This window comes from Rhinatrema bivittatum, chromosome 1, assembly GCF_901001135.1.
Source record: "Rhinatrema bivittatum chromosome 1, aRhiBiv1.1, whole genome shotgun sequence".
NCBI classification, from domain to species: Eukaryota; Metazoa; Chordata; class Amphibia; order Gymnophiona; family Rhinatrematidae; genus Rhinatrema; species Rhinatrema bivittatum.
In genome coordinates, this window is record NC_042615.1 from 128,049,872 (window position 1) to 128,070,296 (window position 20,425).

The window sequence follows — 20,425 nt, forward strand, 5'->3', positions numbered from 1 at the left end:
CATTCAGCCAGAAGAGGAAAATCTGATTCTCCTTCACTTCTCCTCGAAGTCAACATGGCCACCAATCGCGAGTCCCCAACCTGGGGCCTCCCCAAAGCTGGCCCAATAATCATTTCATGTAAACCAGAGGCCCTCGAAGAAACCTTTCACTGCTAATAAGCTCTCCTTTTTCTGTAAACAAGTGCGTCAAAGCTTTGCTGCCTAACCTGCCTGCATCTTCCGCAGGCCACAGCCTGCACAGAGCATGTGCTGCCTCCTGAATTATGATTGCAGCAGGCAGGCCCCTGCAAGGACTTCTCTTTTTTTTTTTAATTGATTTCTTAAATCAGCAGACACTGCAGCAGTAGAGTGGCAGGAGACTGAAAAGCCCGAAGGAGAAGATGAGAAGAAGCCAAGAGGTAAGGGGGGATAGAAGAACCACCTAACCCACCTGGCCCAGAAGGATCCTGGAAGCCTCCCTGGTCAAAATGCTGCTCAACTAAGGGAAGGACTACTAGACTTTCGCCTCAGATTCTGCCTTACTCCAAATTACCATCTATGCTACGGCCCTGCTCCATGGAGGGAGGAAGAGTGAGTCTTTCACTTTTGGAGCTGGCCTAAATGCTTCCTTATCAGCCTGTACTATCTGCTGGAGACAGAATACTGGCGGGCTGAGGTCAGCACTGATAAATATATTGTATATTGTGACATTAGTGAGCCTGTTATTCTCTGCCTCCATCTACTGGTTGGAGGGCTTAACATATGTGTCTGGACTGGTCTGACTGGATGATGAGAAAATGTCTTTTTTTTCATATCTGAACTACACCACACTGATTTTCCATACATATATATAAAAAAAATTCACATAAAAATATATCATGCTTTGTGAACACAGACTTTTTGAAAAATAGGATCCTTCACTATCTGTTGAAACCAGTTTTCACTAATTCATTCCTAGATTTTAATAGGTGAAAATCAGTTTAAACTAATTTACACCCTAATTTTGAAAACACAGCTGCATGCCTGTAATGCTTTCCAGCATCTTCTCCCTTACAAGAAAGACAGTGGGGCATGCACATGAAATGTGCCTGGACTCTACATGCAGTTAAAAACATGCATATGGGTGGTGACCAAGATTGCAGAGAAGAGCCAGTGAGATTGGGGCAGTGATGCCCACCTTAATTTACCCCGTTGGTGAGCAGCCGCTTTGTGTTATCAGTTGGTGCCAGATCAAGGCCTTATAACAAATGAGGTTGCGGTGTTTGGTGGGGGTGGCCGAGATTGCAGAGAAGTGCCAGTGAGCTGGGGCAGTTACACTTGCCTTCTTCTCCCCCCATTGGTGAGCAGCCGCTTCAAGTTACCAGTCGGCATTAGACCGGGGCCTAATAAACAACGAGGCTATGACATGCAGCGCTGGCGTGCTGCCGAAGCCATTATCCAAAGTTGCATGCCCCTTTGGAGAATTTTTTACCTCACTGTGGATGATTAAAATTGGCCTTGATGGGAAAAAAGACAAAAAGTAAAACTTATGTCTTCTCCAGCCCTGGTCCAGGATCCTATGGACCAGCATGCATGGCATTTGATAGACACCACTAATATGGAAAGAGATATGGAGGCGTCTTTATCTTCAGGTGCCTCCCTGTCCAGATGTTAGTTTACCTCTGCACAGCCCTCATCAAATGATTTGGCTGAGACCACTAGTACTCCAATGGCAGAAACTGCTCCTGTTGTATCTTTCGATCTTAAGTACTTTGTTGATGAGAGTTCTTCAACTTCTCCTATTCCTTTGATGTCTTCTTTGGAAACATTACAAGTCTCTATTAAGGGAGCTGAGTCTATTCCATCTATATCAAGAGTTCCATTGCCTTCGGCTTTATCCTTTCCTAGTACCAGTGTGGAGTTAGATGAACCCTCATATATTTCATTATAGGACATCTGGTGAGCAATTAATAAAGTGAAGAAGACTATGTCTAGCTCCATTGTGCAACTGAGTAAATTTACAGTACACACCGGGCCCTATTTTCAAAAGGCCCAGCGACGCACATTAAGCCCCGGGATGCTTGTAAGTCACGGGGCTTTCAAAAAGGGGCGGGGAGGGGTCAGAGGATCTTGGCACAGCGACCATTTGCCTTTGTGCCAGGGATCGCATGCAACTTACTTCAGCCCTAGGCTATCTGAGCCTTGTTTTTGTTTCGGCTGCTTTTTCCTAGTTGCTCCATTCCCATTGGCCTCCATTTTTTCAGGTTACACATGTATTGGCTCTGGCTCGCTGAGCCTTGTTTTTGCATTGGCTGCTTTTTCCTAGTTGCTCCTTTCCCATTGGCTCCCTTTTGTTCAGCTTTTGCACAGTTTTGTGGCTAGAACAGCCCCGTTTAGTTTTTATTAAGCGCCACACAGCTACTGAGGTAGTTCCCTGCAGATTTGGGTTATTGCGCCTTAACGGTTGGTCCCCCCTTTAGTTTTTGCTTTAGTTTTCAGTTCCCCCTTCCCCCCTTTATTTTGCCACACTCTTTAGGCATTTTTGTGGTCGTGCTGACCTCTTTTTGCAGTTTCAGCCTGCTTCAGACGAACCCTTTGATGCTGCCTATACTGTTAATAGGTTTTTTGTGTCTCGGTACCCGTGGGTGTATAATGTTTTATGATCAGGTCTTTGGTATTCACCTTCTCAGTTGCATTTCTCATTTTTTCTGCCACTTTGGCCCCACGTCTAATCAGTTTGCTCTTTCTTTTCCCGTTCAATCAGCGATTACAAACACTACTACCTGGACAGTTTGCAAACAACACTCCTTTGCAGTCTAGGCATTTACTTCACAAGGTATGTACCATTTTTGACACATAGCATAATGTTGCCTCTGGTTCTGCTGATTCATTTTATTTTATTTTTTCCTCTAATAGTGATGCAAAGTTGGCACTGCACGACCCTTTTCCTGCTGCTGTGCAATTAGGTATCTCTGTCACTAAACTTGTTTGTTTTGTTTTTTTCCATTCTTGTTCCCCTCCTTCCTTTCCTTCTTCCCCCTCCCCCGAGCTGTCTCCCTCCTCTACCCTCCTCCCCCTTCCACACTTTTCTCTTCACCTCCCTCTCTTTGGCCACTATTGGATACATAATATATATTTTTTTATAATTGTTTTTTTATAACTGTCATTTTTTATAATTGTTGTTTTTGTCTTTTTTTATTATTATTGCCGTATTCCTCTGGTTATGTTATTGCTGTGATTTCATTATTGCTGTTTTGTTTTTCTGTTACATTTTTTTAGTTTAGCCCTTGTTTCTCTTCATAACTCACTTTTCATAGCCATATTGTTATTGTCGATTTATTCTGGATCCTTGCCTCTCTTCTATTTGTTGGCAGCATATTGTTGGGCATCTGTCCCTCCCGATGTAGCCCTTGTGGCGAAACACGGTCTGTATCGGGGGACCAAAATCTATTGTACTTTGAATAAAAATTGGAAATGCTTTGAAATCATGCTTTCATTGCACCTTCAATGGACTTTTTGGTTTATTTCTGACAAGGATCCTTGAACCTCTAGCTCTATACTACTCATACCTGTTTGGTTACCTGTGCATATACTGCTCATCTTCTACACTTTATTATTTGCTATTTCGTAAATATTGGCAATATAAAGAAATTAATGGGTGACTTTTTAACTCCCTATGCACATCAAAGCTGGGAAATACGCATGTGTATGGGTCCGGCGTGCACTGTGTGGATTTTAAGAGATACCTGAGTACGCGCAGATCTCCCAGTATGCAATTACATTTTTTTTCATAAAAGGGGTAGAGCATGGTTGTGATTTGAGTGGGGCATGGGCGTTCCAGGAAATATGAATGAAACCAGCGTGTAAGTATTTACGCACACCAGCATGTGCTGGAGTCCCTATATGCGTAACTTTACTTCTGCTATAGACGGCATTTAATTCATGATAAAAAAAAAAACTAGGCTAGTCAGTAGAGTTTTATGCATTGGGGTTAATAGGGTAAAAGGGAGGCAAGTTAGCTAGGAGATTCAGGAAGTAGGGATGTGCATTCGTTTTAGATGAAATAGGAAATGTAGACGATATTTCCTATTTTGTCGCAGTTTGGGGGGCCCGAAAATGATAGGAAAACCCCACGAAATTTCGTGTGGTTTTCTTATCATTTTTTTTTTAGGGGGGGGGGGGGGAGAAAGGGCACACAGAAAAAAAAAACCCCAAACCCACCCCAACACTTCAGATCTAATTATTTATAATGCCCACCCTCCTGACCTGCGCCATTTTTAAAGATGGTGCCGGCCATCCATTGCTCCTACCATGTGACAGGGGCCGGCCAATGGCACCGATAGCCCCTGTCACATGGTAAGGGCAAAGGGTCACTGGCGCTATTTTGTTTACTGGCAGCCGATGGCCCAAGAGCGGGAAATCGCTCCCGAGACCCCCGCTGGACCACAAGGGATTTTAGGCAAGTTTTGGAGGGGTCAGGAAGGTGGGGATTGTAAATAATTAAATCTGAAGGATCGGGTTTTTGTTTTTTTTTCGTATCGGGACAGCCGAAAACAAAACCGGAAACGATTACCGGTATGATGCACATCTCTATTAAGAAGTCCTCTCCTTTATTGAGATGAGCTGGGAACGAACTGGGGAAACAGGTAATTGCGTCAGCATGTGCATTTACTAAAATGCCCCCCACTCATGCGATCGAAGAGGCATTTATGTGCACATGCATGCATCAATGTAAAATGATATGCATGCCGTATGTACAGCTGATTTTAAAACACATACCCCCCCAGGAAAAACGGACTAAGACATGATATGTAGGATATTGATTATGTGTCTATGTTTATTTCCTATTATATTTCTTTTATAATTTCATGTCTTACTTTGTGAATCTGTGAAGAAAATGAAACATACTTTAAATTTAAAAGTAATTTAAAAACATGCATTTGCTGTTTAAGGTTGGCGAGGAAGGCCAGAGTTATCACTGAGGAGGGAGGCAGAGGTAACTGTATCCTTCTGGGATGAGGAGAGAAGAGAAGGGGAGGGGTGAAAAAAGGGTGATGCTGGAGGGACGAGGAAAAGAAGAGGTAGTCAGTGGGAATGGGGAAAGAGAGAAGGGAGATGCTAAGGTGCAAAGAGAAAAACTGGGAAGAGGGGAGATGCTGCGAGAGTGGGGAAGGAACAGGGGAGACATTAGGAAAAAAGGGAATAGTAAAAAGAAGAGGGGAGAAACTGGAAGCGAGGAAGGATTGAGAAGAGGTGGGAGAGGGGAAGGTTAAGAGGGGAAAAGAAAAGGGAAAATGCTGGGGAGATGATAGGGGAAGAGATTAAAATTTTCATTGAGTCCTACCAATGATTTTTAAAGTTATGTGACTCTTTATATAAAATGTTTGGGAAACCTTGCTCTTGGATCCTAATTTGCTTTCTCTCTCTCTTTTCATATATATCTATATTGACAGATTGATTTATAGGTCCATATTGAGAGGGGTTTGCCAGGGTAACTTCTGAATTATCTGGACGAACCCTGAGGTTTAAATTTCCCACCCCTCTAACCAGCTAAATTATACCCAGGTAAGTCATTAACTGGATAAAATTTGATTGGAGAAACTGGCAGTGTTCCATAGGTGGGAATAAGTTATCAGGATAAGTCTGGTCATACCCAGATAACTTTAATCTTCCAAGGCTATATTTTGAATATAGCCAGGTAACTAAAAAAAAAATCTCTTGCAGGTCAGCAAACCTGACTCTTAAGGTTCCCCAACCCACAAAATACTTAAAAATATGTCCAGGCATAGTACCTGATCCCCCAAGCCCAATTCCCCCAAAATGAAAATATTAAAGATGAGGTCAGAGCAGGCTGAGGTCCACCCCACCTCCCACAATATTTAAATAAAAATTCCCAGGCTCCACACTGCCCCCTGCCCACTTGCAACTTCTACCCCTTCACCAAAGCAGGGATCAGGCATAGTCTTCTAAGCTCCCAGAAACTTCCAGAGTTCGACTGACCACAATGCTAGTAGCATATGCTACTAATATTGGCAACAGAGCAGCACCTGAAGTAGCTGCAAGTACAGTAAAACTATATTGGCTCCAGGCTCAGATTTCAGGGGTTGGGATGGTCTGGGTGGTTAGCAAGATGGGGGAGGTTGCAGTTGAGTAGGGGCAGCAGAGGGCTGGAATCTTTTATTAAATGTCTTGCTGGGGAAGGGGGGGTTGGGTTATGGCCATATCTATTTACATTTTATTTTGGGGGGTTGGGAGAAATTGGGCATTGTGCCTGGACATATCTTAAAGTATTTTGTGGTTTGAGGGGCTAGGAGCTCAGGAATGCTGGCCTGCAAGAGTATTTTTCTTTTTTTAGTTACGTGGCTATTGCCAGAATATATCTGAGTAGGGTTAAAGTTATTCAGGTATGTTACCCAGATATCTTTATCAAATCATATTCTGCAGGAGACCTATCCCTTTGAATATTTATGGTAAGTTATTTAGCCAAATAACTTCTTGCTTGCTTGCTTACTGAATATGGACTTCTTATTGTTCTGGCTTCTGTCCACCAAAATAAACATTGAAATTTATTTTTAAAAAATGATGTCTTTTTTTTCTCACTGATTTTCTCCTGCTTTTGTACTTATTGTAATAAACACTGTTAATTTCCCGGAAAAAATAAAATGAAAAATGTAAAGGAAGGTCCCTAATGATACAATACACTTAGGGGTCGATTTTAAGACCTGCGCGCACGCACACATGGACGTGCCGATTTTATAATATGCGTGTGCAATTAAGGAGCAGACTGGGAGGGAACTTCCCTATATCCTTATCTAACCTTCCTTCCTTTCCCCCTCTCCTCCCTGACCCCCTATCCTCTACCTATTAGGTTTTTTTTTGTTTTACTTTGCGAGGAGGTTACTTCAACTTTGGAGTTGAAGTAACCTCCTCGCACTGGCCAGCTGCCAGCGTGCGCTTCCTTGGGACAGTGTCTAATTGCACTGTCCCAGCCCACCCACTCCCCTGCCCAGACCACGTCCCCTGGCCCGCCCCTTTGGAGAGGCCCAGCACTTTTGCGCATACCAGGGTTTACACGCGTGGCTGAGCCTGTTGTAAAATACGCGCAGTGCATGCAAGACCCAGCTACGCGTGTAGCCCTTTTAAAATTCAGGCTTTATTCTAAAGTGAGAAAAGAAACCTGTTAAACTATAACTTCAATAATGTGATTATAATTACATTCATTTGTTCAATAATTCTATGTGAATGAAGATTCATATTTCATGTTAAATATACTTACCAAGGACAATGATGGTCCATTTTCAAAATGCATCTACAGAAAAAGAAATAGATAAAAACACAGATACTAAACCATTGAGCAAAATACCAATCCAATTATACTATTTTGGACTGGTGATCTTTTTAATAATCATTTTGGGAACAAATTTCAATCAGTAACATGCAAACGAACCTAGGAGTCTAATGTACAATTTTAGGTGTCTCTCAAACTAGTCCCCATTTCAATATTCATCCAGATTTGTAGTTATGATGGTATATATAGGATATGTAACTGGAGTGAACAGGATGAAAGGAGGCAGACAATTTGGCTGCTAAAGGACAAAGTTTGGCAATAAAGTTTGGCAACAGAAAACCACTACACTATACCCAAAGGACTAGAAAAAGCCAGAGGGGTAGGAAGTTGAGACCGGAAGAAGTTGCAGTTAAAGGGAGGAGAGCAAAAGAAATTACAACGCGATGAGAGTGAGAGACAGCTGCAAGATCACAAAAGCTGGTGAAAGTGGCCCCATCTGAAAGGAGCACAAACCATGACCAGTCGGGTAAGAGAAATTCAATCCTAAATCTGTCTGACCTGGATTAGGTGGGAACAAAGACACTTGCAAGCAAGCCACAAGACCACGTTCTAATTGCAAGCTCTCCGGGTAAACTCATCCTTTCTGCCTGCAGCTGTAAGCTCCACTGAACTCAGTGCATTGGCCCAACAGAGGCCATCCCTGATCAGATGCTAAACCCCTCAGCAACCCTCACTCCCTTCTGGTGCAATGAATATGTGGACCTGTTTCCTGAAGCTCTGTGCCAGACGTATTCCTATGTGTTTTCCTGCCTGATTACCCTTTGAACTGATCTTCTGTCTTAGACCATAGTCTATTCTTTAGCTTGTGCAATTCCACTTCTTTCAGACTCCTAGATCCTATTCTCAGACTATGCTCAATTCTGCTAATTGCCAAAGTTCCACTTTGGTGATCTCAGGTACGCTCTACTGATTAGCAAGCGATACAGTACAGTGTGCGCCGACGGAGCGCACTATTAACCCGCCATTGGACTTGCGTTTTTGACGCGCTAGCGTTACCCCTTATTCAGTAAGGGGCCGAAAACGCGCATCCAACCCCCCAAACCTAATAGCGCCTGCAACGTGCAAATGCATGTTGATGGCCCTATTAGGTATTCCCGCATGATTCAGAAAACAAAGGGGTACATTTTAAAAAACGGCGCGCGCGTGTACTTTTGTTCATGCACCAGGCGCAAGCAAAAGTACGTCGGATTTTATAAGATACGCGTGTAGCCACGCGTATCTTATAAAATCCTGGGTCGGCGCGCACAAGGGGGTGCACATTTGTGCAACTTGCGCGCGCCGAGTCCTATGCACGCTGTCCGTTCCCTCTACCCCCCCCCCCCCCCCCCGCACCTTCCCCTCCCTTCCAAGCCCATGGCTATCAGCGGGCTTGAGAACCGACGCCGGCAAAATTGAGCGTCGGCTGTCAAACCCGCTGACAGCCGCCACTCCGGTCCAAAAGGAGACAGTATAACAACATAATACAATGTAACTTACAATAAATTATAAATAAATTGTAATATAACTTGCAATTATAAATAAATTATAATATAACTTGAAATAAATTATATTGGAACAAAATCAACATTGTTTTCACTGTCTAGTATAGAGTAAGATAGATTACAGTGATTTTGTCATCGAATAGAACAGGTGTCTACGGATTGCCATAGTGTAATTTGTAAACTTTAATTAAGGTCAAGAGATTACACTGAGGACATTCAGGTGGAAATTGGGTAGGTTATTGCTATGTATATGAGTGTGTTAAAAGGGAGTCAAGGAGTCTTGAAGTTAGTGAGATGTATGATGCTGCTGGTGGTATTGTAGGGGTAGGTATGGAGGGATAACTGGACGGTCTGAAAGGGAGGGATGTTCATCTAGGGCAGTTGGTAAATAGGTATTAGGTAGCTGTTGGGAAGGCTTTTTGGAAAAGCCATGTTTTGAGGGTTTTTTTTGAAGGATTGAATCATGGGGTCCATTCTTAGTTGCGTTGGCACCGATAAATTTGGCATTGGTTTTCATGACCGCTAAAAACTAATGCCGAGTTTATTGCCATGTGCGAGTTAAGAGAACGGGCGCTGACTGTCCAGCGCCTGCTTTCTACGCGACTTTATCGCATCGGCCCCTAGGAGAAAAAAGTTCATTTGGTGCCACTAGATGATGTTACTCACAGATTATGTCTAATTCAGGCCTATTTATCAAAGGAACACATGCGCTTCTGAGCAACTGTTGGCTTTCCCTATGGTCTAATTTAAAAGCTGCTCTATCTCCTTTTTAAAGTTAATGCCAGCCCATCCTGTCAGAATAGGCTCCCCTTCCCCAGAATCTTCCCCAGTTCCTAACAAATCTATAGCCCTCTTCCCTGCACCATCGTCTCATCCATGCACTAAGACCCTGGATCTCTGCTTGCCTCTAGGGTCCTATGTACAAACTGGGGAGCATTTCTGAGAATGCAACTCTGGAAGTTCTGGATTTCAATTTCCTACCTAAGAGGTTAAATTTAGCCTCCAGAACCTCCCTCTAGAACCTTCTTATGTCATTGATGCCCATATCTACCACAACATATGGGGGTAGATTTTAAAAAACTACGCCCGCGCATACTTTTGTTCACGCGACTGGTGCAAACAAAAGTATGCCGCGTGTATCTTTTAAAATCCGGGGACGGTGCGCGCAAGGCTGCGCAAAATCGGTAGCCTGCGTGCGCCAAGCCGTGCAGCCTGCCTCCGTTCCCTCCGAGGCCGCTCCAAAATCTAACCCCCCCTACTTTTGTTGGAAAAGTTACGCCTGCCTGAGCAGGAATCACGCTCGCGGCCCCGCCCCCGGATGACGCGCCGCCACGACACACCCCCCCGACACGCTCCCCCAGGAAAGGTCCCGGACTTACGCGCGTCCCGGGGCTTGCGTGCGCCGCCGAGCCTATTCAACATAGGCTCGGCGTGCGCAGGGGGAGCTTGGGGCAGGTTTTCGGGGGGGGTTGTACGCATGTATCTTACGCGCGTACCCCTTTGAAAATCTGCCCCATGGGGTTTATCAGGAAAAACCCACATGTACAGAAGCAACCCTCCCAGCTGTCTAAAAAAACCCTTTTGAATTGGTATTATCTGACTGGTTAGCAGTGATCCTGGCCCACAAACTTCTCTTGCCCACTGGTTTACTTTGTTCCATACAGTTTGGCTAGGGCCATCTTTGCCGGATTTGCTGACCTTGCAACTATCTCAAGCTCTCTCTCTCTCTTCCATGTCTCTTCTGGCAATTTCCTTTGCTTTTCTCCTGCTGGTTGATCCTCCCTCCTCAATTCTCAACCCCTCTAGATTTTGTACTCTCTTGGATGGATGTGATTGTTGGGAGTGTAGCTCAGTCCCTCTGTCTCCCTGAGCTCTGCCCAGGAACTCTCGTCTATACTCTGCTGTCTTCTATACTCTTTGCTGTCAAACTTTATTGATAATCATTCTACATCCCTGGGCAGCTGTATTATCTGTCTTTTTTCTCTTTATTTTTTCTTATTTCCCATACACTTCATCACAGTGTTTTTATTTGAATGTGAATTTGAAACTTGAAAACATATACAAAAGGGGAAATCTGGACGGGAAAATTAAATTTTTGTCAAAGATTAAGGAAGGGTGAGGAGAAGAGAGATTTACTAACATAGTCACACATTTTGTTAATCATTCAGGAAGTACTATTAAAGGAATATGCATTAAATCCTAACAGAAGAACAATATTTAAAAAATAAAGGATAAAACTGTTTTGAATTGGGGAGAAATATGTATAAACCCAAAACAGTAATACTAGGTAAGTGTATACCTCCAAGCCAAGATACCAAGAACATAAAAGAAACAATACATCATTAAGAAACCATTAACAACTAATTATTAATATAAGCCTTGATATTTGTATGAAAATTATATTTTACAAACATTTTTGTTAGTAGAGATGAGACGCGAGTCACGTCTTTGCAAGAAACAAGAGAGCGCTTTTTCTATTGCTAGACCCATTTTTTGGAATTTCCTTTTAGAGTAGATTGGCTAACAGTGTGCCTTAAGCAGTTTAAAAACAGTTGAAAACCTATTTGTTCAGTCAAGCATATTTGAAATACTAAAATGCTTAAGACCCATGACTCATTGTTGAGAGGCGCTTTTTGGAGATGTACACCTGTTTTTGCAGTGTATTTTAAGTTATGTCATTGTTTTATGCTTGGATATCTTTATTATAAATGTGACAAACTAATCTGCAGTGAATTTTATGATACATGCAGGATACAAATATTTTAAATAAATGAATAAATTTCAGCTCTACTTGTTCATAGAGTGGTTACAATAACGCTTGAGTATGAATTGCATAGTTAACTTTTTTCTTCCATGTCCAACACATATTTATACACATCAAAAAAGGGGGGTATAAATGGTTAAAATTCATATACAAAAAGATCACCAACCACATGTGCAGCACTGCAGTTGTTTATTTGTAGGACCTATAACTGACGAGTTGTCCATACAAAATCTCCCATGTATGGACAACTCAGATGAGTATATTTTTTAATATTTGGGCAATTGGATGTATTTATGCGACTTTAAGAAGACATATGATTTTTGTGAGTTTCTTCTTAATGAGCCTATGGGGACATTAAGTCTGTGTGCCAGCTTCAGTTTATGGATGCAGTATTTTATTACAAATGAACTCGATGTGAGTCCAAAAAAATTAAAAAAACTGCACAAATTTGTTGTTTGATAATAAAGTAAAATGGAACTGTTTACCTGGGTATGAGTTTGGATGCCAGTCAAACTCGTCAGTTATAGGTCCTACAAATAAACAACTGCAGTGCTGCACATGTGGTTGGTGATCTTTTTGTATATGAATTTTGAGCAGTTATACCTCCCTTTTTTGATGTGTGTTTACAGTTTGTGAGGGTTCTGGAATACATTTGTTTTTTGGGGCATATTTTGTGTGATTGACAACACATATTTATGACAGATTAAAATTAAGGGTGTGTAGAAAATTGGTAGCATCACGAAATGCATGCTTTAAAATTAAAGCAGTCTGGTTGAAGAGCTAATTTGTTGCACAGCACTGCAGTGCATTAGACCAATGTTCAAGTTTTTTATCTCTTTGGATCAGTAGAGTATGTATGGGCACATTATGGAGATGACATACTTAGGATACAGGGGAAGGAAGTATTGTTGTCATTACAAACGTGAACCCTGCTGGCACAAAAACTACACTTTACAGTTCAGCCTTAAAAGAGACTTTCTGTGGAAAGCTGTGCTGAAGAGGGGAGGGAAGAAAATGAGAAAAATTATACAAGTTATTTGTTCTTAGTAAATAATCTCAGTAAAACTTTGCAGAATAAGGGGTAGATTTTCAAAGGGCCGCATGCGTAAATCCTGGGGTTTACATGTGTGGCTGCGCCTTGCACGCGCCGGGAGCATTTTCAAAGTGGCCCGGCCACTCGCGTAAACCCCGGTACGTGCATAAGTGCCGGGACTCTTTGAAGGGGCAGGCTGGGGTGCGGTGAAGGGTGGATCAGGGGCGGGCCGGGACAGTGCCATTGATCGCTGTCCCGGTTGCCAGCGCACACAACTTACTTCAGGTCGGGCCCTAAAGTAAGTTGGAAAACAAAAAAAAAAAAGCAAAAAGATAGGATTTAGGGGTTGAGAAGGAGTGGGAAAGGGAGGTTACAGTAGGGGGTAGGGAAGTTCCCTCCCAGTCCGCTCCTTAATTGGAGCGGACTGGGAGAGAACTGGGGAAGGCCGGGATGCGTCGCTGCACAGAAATTGCATTAGTCTTCCCTCCTTGCTCGCACTGCCGCACATGCGCACGCGAGCTATAAAATCCACGTGCATGGCCCCTGGATTTTATAACATGCACGCGCTGGCATGCCAATGTTATAAAATCAGTGCTAAATAAATTTCAACAAGAGGTTGAATAAAGTCTATAGTTTAGAAAGATTCAGAAATTTGTCTCAAAACAAATTTCAATAAAACATGCAATATGAACCCTGCATTAGATCACTGAACTTTAACATTGATATTAACAGGATAATTTTAATGCGCACGCCCATAAACGCATGTATCAGTACATGAGCAGAGAGATGCTGCAATTTTAAATTGTGCTCAAAAGTAAGTGTGTATCATTTAAAGTACACCTCCTGTGCATATTTCAGCTAGGGCTTTAGTGGCTTTTATGCTCCCTTAAGAGGAATTCAAACTCGTCCAGGTGAATTGGCCCTAAAATACCCTTACTACCTGGAGGGACTGACAGGATTGACCAGCTTGGAAGAATCTACTGTCAAACCATCCATGATAATCTTATTACATAAAGGGGTAGATTTTAAAAAGTGCACACAGGTGTACATGTGCGCGCGCTACCTGGCGTGCATGTTATAAAATTGGGGGTCGGTGCGCGTAAGGGGGTGCACAATTGTGCACCTTGTGCGCACCGAGCCGCGCTACCTTCCCCCGTTCCCTCCCCCCTAGCCTGACCTTCCCATCCCTTCCCCTAACCTTTCCCCCCCAGCCCTACTCTAAACCCCCCTCTCCGACCTTTGTCTTACCTTTTGCGCCTGCACGCACCGGCAGCCTGCCGGCATGCGATCCTTCGACACAGCGGCAATGGCCACTGTGTCGGAGGCCTCTGGCCCCGCCCCTTTTTGCAAGCCCTGGGACTTAACACGCATCCTGGGGCTTTACGCACATCGCTGGGCCTTTTAAAAATAGGCCCGGCACGCTTAGGGCTTTTAAAATCCAAAGAGTCTAGAAGTGGAATTCGTAGCCTCTGGGGTCGGGGGAAGAGAAACTAGAAAGGAGCATAGAAAACAGTGGGAAATACAGAATGAAAAACTGCAATCGAGTTATCTGGTAAAGGTACCAAAAAAAAAAAGAAAAAGGAGAATCAGATGGGATAATTTTCTTTTTCTGTTTTTCCCTCTTTCCAAAGTAATTTGCATATGGTAGCTTTGTTTCTCTTACTGGAAAACAGGCAAAAAAGCTAAACTCAAGTGGATCATAAAGCAGCAGTCACAATAACAGCAAACTCAACAACAATTTCTGCTTCAATTAGTCCAATAGGAGTAAAAGGTCAAGCAACACTGACAGTTCCAGCAACAATGTGAAATCAATCAGCAACTAGTCCTGTAACAATCACTGGATGGAAATATTTGAGTGACTAATCCTGTTTCTGTGACCCAAATTAATCCAGTAATCAAGCTCCTCCTAATGAATAGGGTCATTCTTTATTGTGCGATTGGGTCCTACTGCACGTGATACCGGCTGCATCGCAGCGGTATTATTAAAATTAGGGGAAGGGGAGAAGCGTGGGCAGAGTATGGGCGGAGTTATCTCCCGGCAGTGCTGCGGGTGATAATGTTTTTCACATTATCGCCAGCAGCACTGCGGGAAATAACTATACCTTTTCCCATGGCACTATGGGGCAATAGTGTGCGATGCAGTCGTACCACAGCGATGCGGCTGACTGCCCATTATCGCCCCCCTGCAGCTTTTTTTTTTTTCGCAACCCAGGGAGAAGTTAGGCCCAGAGGATAATCCTAAAGTTTTCCTTGTCAGCTTTGAGAGGATAACTGAGGCAGCCAGCTGGTTCACAGTGCACTGGGTCATCCAACCTGAACCATTGTTAACACTTGAAACACAGAGTTCTCACTTGCTAAGAACTTTCTAGTGAAACTGTAAAATGTTTTGATGAAGTAAGATGATCATTTTGGACAGATTTGGAATCTCCCTAGGAACATATCATTGTTGCTTTTGAGAATTCCCATACAACCTTAACATCAGGTCCTGGGTTATTGTACAACACTTGCAGGACAAATGTTAGTGGTGGTTGTAAACATAGAAGATTACAAAATACAATGGCTTGTAAGTGTTTATTTATTTATTTATTTATTTATTTATTTAACATTTTTATATACCGATAACCGTTTACACATCATACCGGTTTACATGAAACAATATGGAAGGCCACAAAAAGGGGCGTATCTTTTACATAGAACACAGAACTGTGATAAACAAAATAAACATCAAATGGTAACTTTGGTTAAGCATTTAAACAAGGGAGATAAATATATAAATAGCTTATATAAGTAAGAATAGCATATTTACATTGCGAATAATAGCAAGAATGTTCAAAAGGGAGAGAATTAAATTGACAGGTGATTTAAGAGTAAGGTATAAGAACTGGAGAGGGGAGGAAAACTGATGGGTGAACACCTGAAACAAGTTGGAAAGGGGCACTTGAGAGGAAGCTGAGAGTGAACAGTAGAAAGTCTATTGAGATAGCCGAGATTTTGAGGAATTTAGGTGAAGGCCTGCTGAAACAGCCAGGTTTTTAATTTTTTTTTTTTTTTAAACTTGGGTGTAAAGGTTTCAGTGCGGAGTTCGTGCGGCATAGAGTTCCAGAGGGTAGGGCCGGCCAGAGTTAACTCTCTTTTAGTAGTAGAGGTAAGTTTGATGAATTTCAGGGAGGGTAGGTGTAACGTTCCTTGAAGGATAGTCCGAATTGGTCTTGTTGAGGAGTGAGGAAGGAAGGGGGTGATTGAGCCAGTGCGTGTTTTCATTTACAATAGATTTGTGAATGAGGGAGAGAACTTTGTATTGTATTCTTGAAGTGATTGGTAGCCAATGCAACTCTTTCAGAATGGGTGTGAGGTGGTCCCTCTTTTTGGAATTAGTAAGGATGCGGGTGGAGGCATTCTGCAGGAGTTGTAGAGGTTTGATAATTGAGGAGGGGAGGCCAAGTAACAGAGCGTTACAGTAGTCTAACTTGGAGAAAATAATAGCCTGGAGTACCGTTCGGAAATCGGAGCCATGTAGTAGGGGTCTGAGTTTTTTTAACTGTGTGCAGTTTAAAATAGCAGTCTTTGAGAATTGAGTTTATGAATGGTTTTAGAGAAAGATGATTATCAATGATGGTTCCGAGGTTACGAGTGTGAGATGAGAAGATAATAGGGGGAGTAGAAGGAGGGATGGTAGGGGAGGAGTGGAAAGTGGAGATGATGATTAGCTCAGTTTTTTGGGGGTTTAGAGCGAGGTGCATGTCAGTTAGGAGTTGATTGATGGAAGACAAACATGAATCCCAGGTTTGGAGAGCTTTCTGAATCGAGTCTGTGAAGGGGATGAGAATTTGAACATCATCTGCGTAGATGAAGTGGTCAAATCCCAAATTTGTGAGGAGGTTGGCTAGGGGGAGCATGTATTTATTAAACAGTGTAGAAGATAGCGAGGAGCCTTGGGGAACGCCTCGGTCTAGGTTGATAGGGTCTGACTCATGGTTGCCAAAGGACACTGTATAGTGTCGGTTTTGTTAGGATATTATGATTGACAGTGTTGAAAGCTGCAGAAATGTCAAGCATAGCTAGGAGATAGGATTTGCCACTGTCGATACCTTTGAGAAGGGTGTCAGTTAGTGAAAGAAGCAGGGTTTTCGTGCTTAAGTGTTTTCGAAAACCGAATTGTGAGGGGGAGGGAATTTTATGCTGGTCAAGATAATCGGTGAGGTGCACATTTACTAGTCTTTCTAATACTTAGGCAGATTTGAGATGGACCTGAAATTGGAGAAGATGGAGGGGTCTAGGTTGGGTTTTTTAAGGATAGGTTTAACAATTGCTTGTTTCAGGATGGTAGGAACGATGCCTTGTTCAAGAGAGCAATTGAGAATGTTAGAGAGAGGTTTAGCTATTACTTTTGAGATGGCAAGGAGTAGTTTGGAAGGTATGGTTTCAGCTGGGTGTGATGAGGGTTTCATTTTTTTTAGAATATTTTCTATTTCAAGTGAGGAAGAAGCTTCTAATGATACGAGAGAGGTGGATGGGATTGGGAGGAGAAAATTAATGTTGTCGGAGTTTGTGGCGAATTTAGCTGTAAGGGAGGTAAGCTTGTTTTGAAAAAAATGGGCAAGGTCATTGCACTGGGATTTGCTAGCAGGGCTTTGAGTAAGGGGGGAAGGGGATTTAGTTAGATTAGTGATAATGGCGAACAGAGCTTTGGCGTTGTATTGGAGATTGTGAATTTTATGAGCATAGTAGTCTCGTTTGGTTTGTTGAATGGAGTTCCTGTATTTGTGCATAAGCTGGTAGTAAAGAGTTTTTGTGGTAGGTGTGGGGTGTTTACGCCAATTCCTTCTGGCATTTCTAAGGAGGTTCTTCTGAGACTTGAGGTCTGGGGTATACCAAGGTTTTTTACTGGAAAGGGCAGGGTTGATGGTTTTTGAAATTATGGGACAATTTTGGTTGGCGATACTGAGTGTAGAATTGAACCAAGAGGAGATGGCATTTTCCGCTGTTGAAAGGTCAATTTCATTGGGGATGTTTGAGCAAGCTGCTGTGAGTACATCTATTGGGCAAGTTTTGCGATATTTGAAGGTGTGAGTGTTTGGTGCAGGAGAGAAAACAGATTGCTTTAGAGAAAGGGTAGTTTTTATGAGATAGTGATCAGACCAGGGTACCGGGAGACAGGACGGGGAATCTAGCGTAGGCTGGGACTAGTAAAGATGAGGTCAAGGGTATGGCCAGCCTTATGTGTAGGGGAGTGTATAATCTGAGAAAAGCCCATAGCATCGAGGGTGGTTAAGAAGGCTTCGCAGGAGGGGGATTGAGGGTGGGAGTCCACATGGAGGTTAAAATCGCCAAGGAGGATGGTGGGAAGTTCAGAGGATAGAGAATCGGCAAAGAATTCTATTAAAGGTGAGGGGTCGTTCTCTAGGAGACCTGGGGGGTGGGGGGGGGGGGGGTAAATGAGGCAGATTTGGATGGATTTAGATTTGAAGAGGCCGACTTCATATTTAGGGGGGATGTTGACCTTCTGAGAAATAAGGTGCAAGTCTTTATTTGCAGCGAGGAGAATGCCCCCTCCTCTTTTCTTTATTCGAGGGATGGAGAAAAAGTCATAGGATTCAGTGGGCAATTGGTTGAGGAGAGAGGTATCAGAAAGCATCAGCCAGGTCTCTGATATAGCACAGATGTCTGGTTTGGAATCATTAAGGAGGTCGTTGAGAACATGTGTTTTCTTCTGCAGAGATTGGGCATTGAAGAGGAGGAGAGAAATTAGAGAAAGGCTGAGAAATTGAGATAGGGGGGACTCCATGATGGGAATTAGCCTTCTAAACTGGTAGGATGAGGGACAGGGGGAGGAAGGTAATGTGAGTAGAAGCGGTTGTTTTGGATGGGGATAGGACGGGGGGGAGGAATGAGTGGCATGGTTGAAGACTAGTAGGTAAATGAGGGGAATAGAGGGGTGAGAAGAAGAGGGCCTTATAAAGAAGGGAAAGTGAGGTGGATGGTGTCAAAGAAGTAAGGACTAGGGGGGGTGATGGATGGAAAGGCAAGCGTTAGAGTGGGAGAAGGAAGAAGTAGCACAAAGAGGAGCACAAAGTGGTGCGCTAAGGGTCATGCCCCTTAGTCGCTCACCTTCGGTGCGCGACACCGGCGCGCGATGCCGTAGAAAGCACGCCTTAATTTAAATACCTTTAAACATTTTTTACATTTTTGCTATCTAAAAATACAAATCAAAATGCATTAAAGTAGAAGTTTGTTTCACTGATCTACATAACATACTCTATTTTTTAATCTTGAAAAAACAATTAAAGAAATATTCCAAAAGTAATTAAGAATAAAAAACAAAAACTGTTGATTGCAAAAGTCTTCATACCCCTTGACTCAATACTTGATGGAAGCCCTTTTTGCTGCAATAACAGCCATGAGAAGTTTAGGATAAGTGTCTACCAACTTTGTTTAGTGGGATGGTGCAGTTTTTGTCCATTTTTGGCAGAAGAGCTCAAGATCTTTTAGGTTGGCTATGGGTCATCTGTGGACTGCAGCCTTGCCATAGATTTTCTATTGGATTTCGGTCTGGACTTTGACTGGACCACTCAAAGACATTCATAGTCTTCTTAATGAGCCACTCCAGTCTTGCTTTTGCTTTTGCTTTGTGCTTAAAAGCACTGCCCTGCTGAAAGGTGAATCTTCTTCCCCAGGCCCAGGTCTTGAAAAAACAAGCAGGTTTTCCTCCAGGATCTGCCTATGATTTGCACCATCATTACTTCAATCTTTTTAAGCATCCCTGAACTGCTAGGGTAAAGCATCACCACAACATAATGCTGCCACCACCCTGCTTTACTATGGTGATGGTGTTTAGCAGGGTGGTGTGCTGTGTTTGTTTTATGTCAAATATATTGCTTAGCATGAGACCAAAAAGTTTCACTATGGTCTAATTAGACCACAAAACCTTCTCCTACATTTGTGCAATGTACCCTAAGAATTTTTTTTGAAATTGATATGCAGCATATCATATTGCTTTTCTTCAGCAGTTGCTTGTTTCTTGCCAACCTCCCATACAGGACATGTGTGTGGAGTAAATTGTTGAACAATCAACATTTTCCCCGAGTCTTAGCCAGAGACCACTGTAGTGCTTTTCAGGAATATTCGCAGTTATATAAAAGACTTGTTCAACAGAAATTTTAAATATATTTTCTGTTGTTTGTATGTAATTTTGTTAAAATTAGTGATTTTTTGGTAATAAATTAAAATAATAATAAAAATAATTAAAATTAATCTCATTTATGGTTTTGAATTATGGGAATAATTTCAAAAGGTTTCAGTGCAAAATTGGAAGTTGTGTATCCAAGCAGCATGTAATCACACAATTAGTATTTTATAAACGTCTGAAGATTGTGTATTCGCAGTGCCACATGTAAATATAAAAAATTAAAAAAGAAGCCTTTTAGGGGAATTCTGGGGCAGGATTCAGTAGTTTGCACACAAGTAAGTATTTTGTAAGCTGTATATATGCATATATATTTACGCGAGCAGGGCCCTGCTCGCGTAAATCCGCCCAAAACCGGGCGGATTTACGCGAGCAGGGCCCTGCGCGCCGGTGAGCCTATTTTACATAGGCTCACCGGCGCGCGCAGAACCCCGGGACTCGCGTAAGTCCCGGGGTTTTCGGAGTGGGCGTGTCGGGAGGCGTGTCGGGGGCGGGGCCGGAGCGCGCGGCGTTGCGGGGGCGTGTCGGCAGCGTTTTGGGGGCGGGTACGGGGGCGTGGCTACGGCCCGGGGCGGTCCGGGGGCGTGGCCGCGCCCTCCGTACCCGCCCCCAGGTCGCGGCCCGGCGCGCAGGAGTCCCGCTCGCGCGCGGGGATTTA

At 43.1% G+C, this 20,425-nt stretch overlaps 1 protein-coding gene across 2 annotated transcripts in view; it reads right to left on the reverse strand.

The window, feature by feature from the left end:
- ZDHHC2 (zinc finger DHHC-type containing 2) overlaps positions 1-20,425 on the reverse strand; it is a 355,423-nt gene that overhangs the window by 150,434 nt on the left and 184,564 nt on the right. For both annotated transcript variants that reach the window (XR_003854336.1, XM_029587150.1), the window contains exon 6: positions 7,235-7,267. Coding sequence is in view for 1 of the 2 variants with exons in the window: in XM_029587150.1 (XP_029443010.1) it covers positions 7,235-7,267 (33 nt within the window). In the remaining variant the exon portion in view is untranslated. The remainder of the gene's footprint in view (positions 1-7,234; positions 7,268-20,425) is intronic.